Source organism: Chelonia mydas, chromosome 1 (genome assembly GCF_015237465.2).
Source record: "Chelonia mydas isolate rCheMyd1 chromosome 1, rCheMyd1.pri.v2, whole genome shotgun sequence".
NCBI classification, from domain to species: Eukaryota; Metazoa; Chordata; order Testudines; family Cheloniidae; genus Chelonia; species Chelonia mydas.
Window position 1 is genome coordinate 304,677,248 of NC_057849.1, and position 6,661 is coordinate 304,683,908.

The 6,661-nt window shown below is 43.2% G+C and overlaps 1 protein-coding gene across 4 annotated transcripts in view; it reads left to right on the forward strand.

Moving 5' to 3' along the window:
- CPED1 (cadherin like and PC-esterase domain containing 1) overlaps positions 1–6,423 on the forward strand; it is a 221,709-nt gene extending 215,286 nt beyond the window's left edge. For all 4 annotated transcript variants that reach the window (XM_043550133.1, XM_037888943.2, XM_043550143.1 and 1 more), the window contains one exon: positions 3,717–6,423. In XM_043550133.1, coding sequence (XP_043406068.1) covers positions 3,717–3,944 — 228 coding nt within the window. In that variant the 3' untranslated portion in view covers positions 3,945–6,423. The remainder of the gene's footprint in view (positions 1–3,716) is intronic.
- The last annotated feature ends 238 nt before the right edge of the window (positions 6,424–6,661 follow it).

Below are 6,661 nucleotides of genomic sequence, written 5' to 3' on the forward strand. Positions count from 1 at the left end.
TCCTTCCCACCCATCCCCCACCCCATATATATAGTTAAGGCTGCAAGACTGTCGTGGAGGTCACAGAAGTTACAGATTCCATGACTTTCCATGATCTCCATGACTTCTGCAGTGGCTGGTGCTGGCTCAGGGGCTGCCCGAGGTGGGTAGGGGCAGAGGGTTGGGGTGGTGCTTACCTCGGGTTGAGGGGCTTCCGCTATCATGGCCGTGCATCTTCTAGGCAGCGGAGAGGCCGGTGGGGCCTGCGTGCTGCCTGCGCGCTGCCTGCGCCTACAGGCCCCACCTCCGCAGCTCCCATTGGCTGCGGTTCCCGGCCAATGGGAGCTGCAGCAGCCAGCGCTTGTGCCCCTCCACCACCTAGGAGCTGCAGGGACGCAGAGCCAGGTTGGGAGCCCCTGCCAGCCCCGCCAATCCTCCCCACCAGCACCAGAGGGGCTCCTGGGCCACACGCTAGGGCCTGTCCCCCCCAGCACCAGCAGTTCCCCACGGCCACCTCCCAGCACCCACAGTTCCCCCAGATTGCCCCCGCCCAGCACCCGCGGCCCTCCACCCAAGTCTTAGTTACAGGTATTTTTAATAAAAGTCATGGACAGGTCAAGGGCCATGAATTTTTGTTTACTAAAAATACCTGTGACTAAAACGTAGCCTTACTTAGACACATCACCATGCAGATGTGCAGCAGAACAGGCCACAGTCTGGCCCTTAATGAGCGAGGACTCAGATGTGGTGTTCTTCAAGCCCACTATGGTTCCTTTCTGTTTCCCTAGACTTTTGCAGCATGGACCCCATGCTGTAGTCCTATTAGCTTTTGTAGCATAGAATGGGGAATGTCTGGGTAAAATGCTTCCAGTCTGCTTTGTGCAGTATTGGGTGGATGATGTCAGTGGTTGGTTTTTGGTTTTTTGTTTTTTTTTTTTTGAAGTAGTTCTGGGTGAGCTCCCATACAAATTAGCATTATGGATTAAATTCAGGGATCCCGAGGGACTCCAATGAACTGTGTAGCTGCAGGAGGTATAAATCAAAGTGGAATTTGGCTGTGTTTTTATTTTAAAAATCCTGTTATTGACGCTGAGAGGCCTTTGTGACTGGAACAGGAGAGGTATACCCAGGAGGAGGTTAATATGGGGTCCACTAGCCACCAAGCAATAGTCTAGGTCACTGAGTAACATCCACAGAGACCCTCTGAATGGTTTTATACCTCATTAGTTTTAACAGCCTTGGCTTCAGTTCATTTTTGCATCATGGCAATGGGGTGGGGAAGGGGAGTTCATAAGCAGTTTACGCTGTGAAAATGGCATTTTGCCTCAGAGGACCGACACAACAACACTGTGTAGAACTCCAGAACATTTCAGGCTTTATGAAACCAACTGAGAGATTAAATCCACTGCGTGCTACTTTCATTTTTTCACTTAAAGTGACTCCTAAACCCCTAGTATAATGCTTCCCCACACCCACACCCTGTGACATCTGAGCTCAGCTACAGCTGTGTGGGAGGCTGGGAATGGAAGGCTGGCCATTTTGTGAATTTCATCAATAGAAATGGATTGTATTCAGCTGCTCTCATTTAACCTTTAGTCCCTGTTTACACTTGCTGGTAAACCAAGGACCTGATCCTGTGAGGTGCAGTGCACCTGGAATTCCTGTTAACTTCATTGATCCTTCCGAGAGGCCACAGAGCACAATAATGGCCTGGAAGCCTATAGGACCATGGCTACATGTCCTGCTGTGACTGGGGAGGGAGCTGGCAACTACTGTAGAAGAAGAATCTCTCCATGTGACTAGTTTGATCTCTTGGTGTGAGGGCTCAGAATCTTGTACCTCCTGCCTGTGCCAGTCTACAGCCACTGCTAGTTCCAGGAGCCCAAGGCAACATATGCAAACTGATCTTTAACTAGTTTGTTCCACTCAAGATGCTTAGGAAGAGAGCAGATGGATCAGGGGACACAAAAAGACCCTACACCTTCATGGTAGCTAGGACTGACGTAGATTTATTCTATAACTTAATGGTAGTGGAATAATGTATAGTAAATAGAAAATGGCAGACTTTGGATTTGGGTATTTTAATCAGTGGCTAGCTGTAAGATGAATACTAAATTGCATTCCTTGGAGATTACTCTCATCAGGAATGTAGCTTGGGTGATTGGCTCAAGGTAGCATCATTTTGGAATAGTTCCCTTGATCTAAGGCACTAATTTAGAAAAATGAACCTCTGCAGGAATAGCATGAAAACAAATTACTTCTCTTGGCTTAGCTGTATCAAATAGGTCTTAAAATATATTAGTGTCCTAAATGGATACTACTTGCTGTTTTGCAAACTTAGACAACTCCTCTCACTCACCCTGCTCAGCCTTTATAATTTTCACATGCTTTCTCTCCCCTCACATTTTATTTTGTGCAAGTTGCTGCTGTACATGTATTATGACTTTGATTAAATACGAAAATTGTTTGAAGTGTCGAATACATGATTCCAAGCATATTTCACTTTACAAAACCCCTGTGAAGCACATATATAAACATGAATGCTGTCCCTAGCCAAGTGTGTATCTTGTTGCATACAACAGCAAAGTCGAGGACCATTAGACCTACATCACACATGATTTGCTCCTCTTTATTTTTAAAACCGATTAACATCTCAGAGCTCCCTTCTGCCAAATCAAGCAACCAGATATAGGGAGCTTTCATTTCCAGAACTAAACTCAGCAGAATGAGCTAATTATTGTGCCAAATGAATACTGTTTTGCCTGAGACCTTTTTTCTGATGCTTGTTGACTTTTCCTTTTGTAAGTAACATTATGTAGCTCTGTTTCACTTTGGGGATGCGGCAAACCTCTGGAATCCAGTCCATTTTCTGCTTTTTTTTTTCCTTCAAGGATCCTGCTTTATGATGACCTATCTTGCCAATGAAGGAACAAGCCCCTAACTTACCTTTCTAGCCAGTTTGTGTGCAGCTCCTGGGTGGTGGTGGTGGTTGTCGTGGTCATGGTTGTTTATTTGTATTACCATAGCACCTAGGAACACTAGTTGTGGACCGAGGTCCCATTGTGCTAGGTGCTGTACAAACCCAGAACAAATAGAGAGTCTCTGCCCCAAAGAGCTTCCAATCTAAGTTGTTTAGATCCCCCATCTCCACACAGGCTAAACACGCCACTTCCAGAGCAATCCCAGACTATTGTAATCCCAAGGAGCAGGGGGTCGAATCGGGGATCTCCAGCACTCTGCTGCCACCAAGCTACTGGTCCGGCCTACAGAGAAGGTCTGTGCCTCAAGTGTTAGGATTAGAGACAAACCTGAACTATGTAGTTCAGGTACTGATCTGGATCTGAAATTGCCAACAGTTCAGGGGTGCCCAGGGTTTAATTTGGCCCATTGTAGACCTCCAGGCGAGCTGTAAAGATTGAATCTGGGGGTTGAAAGGGCTACAGCATCAACTAGATGAGTTCAGTTGGTTTAAGCATTTTGGGTTCCTTAATCAGTAAGGGCCAGATTGAATAGTACCTGACATATTGATTTGAATCTTACACCACAGCTAGGCTCACTCTAGGGAATGGGACCAGCTATGAGTTAGGGTATCGGAGTCTGGTCTTCAAAGAACCGGGCTCTGATTACCCCATGAGTTGTGCACATGCAGTTGACAGGATAATAAGACCCATCTTGAAGACCCATCTCCTTTTAGGTGCACATAGAAAACATTCACAAATGTCACTCTTTCTTTGCAGGTGGTGAAATCCAAAACGTCCAATGAAAGTCCTCCCATTACAATGAAGCTATCAAGGCCCTATGCTCTGGGGAAATATTTCAACAGCCAAAGCAAACTCTCACAGCTGCAAGACTATGCAATGAATTCTCAGTCACCGTATCATGTCAGAGGTCCAATAAATCAAGTCTATTCTGAAATCCTCCTCAGCAGGATCTGTGCAAGTAAAAGCAAGGCTACTGACTCATAGCCTCCATCAGATGAAGTTTTAGAGCAGGAGACTTCCAATCCAAGGACCATATTAAATGTATTTACATGCTTCTCTGATTGGCTGCACACATACCAACACCACTCAAGATGTGGCGCTTTTCCTAAAGCTTTATGACGTCAAGATCTGCCCTTTCGGAACTTAGATTTCGGAATGGAAAGATGGGGAGATGCAAAAAAAGGGGGGTGGGGAAGTTACATGAAATATTGCCAAATACTAGAACAGCTGCAGGCCAAGCAACTGTGTATTGTGACAGTAAAGAGAGGGAAGGATATACACTTGATGTATTTGAAAAAGGATGCTTGATTTCTTAAGCAATAGATAGACTTATTTATTTATAGGTACACACTATAAAATTATCATATAGAGACATTCCATTCCATTTTAAAAAGCGTTATGACATACTGATCGGTTCACTTTCATTAGCAATACGGGAATATTTGTATTTCAGTGCTTGCCTCTCATGTATTGCAGAGGCAACTATTACCATTTTTTCTATAGTGCCAACTCTTAATTCTAATGTTTACAGCTGACATGCACATTTTCATCCACATCTGCAGTGGATCACGTTTTAACAAAAATAAAAAGGAAAGTTTGCATTATTTTTCTGCATGTTCTAAATCCAAGAGACAGAGGTGACTTAGAAGAGAGACTGAATATAACTATCCCCACCTAACATGGATTGATAATGAGTACCTTAGCATGTCCTTGTTTATGAACCTGATTCAGGAAAATCTCCCTCTTGATGAAGGCTGCTTTAGATATGTTTAAGCACTTTTCTAATTGGGGGCCAATAAGCCTAGCCAGTACTTTCCCTGTATATGAAGTCCACTCTTTCTGAATTTACATAAGATGCCTGATACCTAAGAGTCCAATCCTGAAGTCCTTGTTCAGAAAAAACTCCTATTGCATGCATACAAGGACTGCAGGATTGACTGTAAAAAATGTGACTGTAAACAAATACTTAAAATATAACTAATTCCTGATGTCTTCTGACACGACCGTATATGATTTAAGAGAATATGATATGGGTTTATATGGATAAAAGCACCAGGAAATGTAAGGAAAATTTTTAGCATTAGATTCCACTGTCAGAGTCTGTAGTCAGGACTCTCTGCTCCCTCATAATGTGTGTTGTAGAAGGAAGCAAAAGTATAGGGACAATCTGAGTCATGGTCCCCTCTGTGTCCCCACTCTTTAGAGCTACTTGTACTCCTTCACGGGCACATTATGGGGGGGAGGCGGTCCAATGCAGCAGAGCTAAGGAGCAGTAAATGGTGTGCTCTAATAGTAACTCATGACACAATTGACTTGCTCCTTTGTTTCAGCATTAACTCCCCCGGTGTGGCTCCCACTCTCCTCTGAACAGGTTGGCCATGCTGCTGGAGTGGAAAGTCCTTAAAGCAAACAGAGGAGCTGCCACTATTCACAGGTGGCTCTGGAGATTCATTAGGCTGGATCTAGGATTCCCTAGGAATTTTTGAGCTCTACATAGTTGGCAGCCCATATTCCTAGCTACTTACATATTGTGATCAGTCCTTCCCACAAGAAGGAGCTATGTGTTAGATTGTCTGAGAAGAAGTATCTCTGAATTTATACATAAGCTTTTTTATGCTATGATCCTTCACATGAAAGGGGAGAATATAGGCCTCCTTTGTATCTCTGGTAGATTTCTCAGTGAATTGACAGAAGCTTTTGCGTTTTAAGCCAGGGACAGTTCACGAACGTTGAAAGGATCCGTATTTGGTTATCTCCAGTATTGTGCAGGAACCTGTTGTGTACACACCATGCAACTTATGCTCTGCAGATCCATAACACCGGGGCAGCAGTGAAACACAGCCTTAAAATGCAGTGGCTTAATTTTGCACCACTGAAGTGAAAGGAAGCTTTTACCATTTGCTTCAATAGATGTAGGATCAAGCAGAATGTCTTATATTAGGCTAATTGTATATTCATGTATTATAACTTTGCTTCAGATGTTTGTGTATCACTTGAGTCCACATGCTGGTGGGTTTTTTGTTTGTTGGTTAGTTTTTTTGCTTTACACAGCTGTAAACTGTAATCTAGAGGGTCTGTGTGTGTGTGTGTGTGTGTGTGTGTGTGTGTTTGCTTTAAATCAAAGACCATTGTTAAAGCATCAGCTAGAAAAGGCCAAAGTTAATTCTAGTTATTCTGCAGCTGATACTGGCAAATGTGCAATTCATCACCTCCAGGTTCACCACCAGATTATTTTCATGTTCTGTATTTTCTTGTCTCAATATTTTTCATGTGTAGAAAGTTCAAAGTATCCTTTAATATTATATTTATATATATTTGTAAGAAGCTGGTGGTATGGTTTCCAAAGTGACCTTTCTTTAAATAGTTCCTTCAGATCACCCGTCTCCATCAGTAATATGAGATCTGTATTTGTCTGAGTTCAAGATGTACAAAGAAAAGCACAATAAAATACAAAAGTACAGAGTTAAGCTTTTCTTTATTTCGAACACCTACAGGTATGTGAAAGAAAAGAACCGAGACGAGGCCTGGGGAAGCACCACTGTTCATACACCTTAAACATTTGCAAATTGAAACCATCAAAGCCAATGAAGATACATCTTTGTCATTATTGTATTTCAGAATTACCACTGACCGTGAATGATCTTCTGCTCTAGAATGTGCATAGTACACTACAAGTGATTCATAGTTCAGTTATTTTTTCC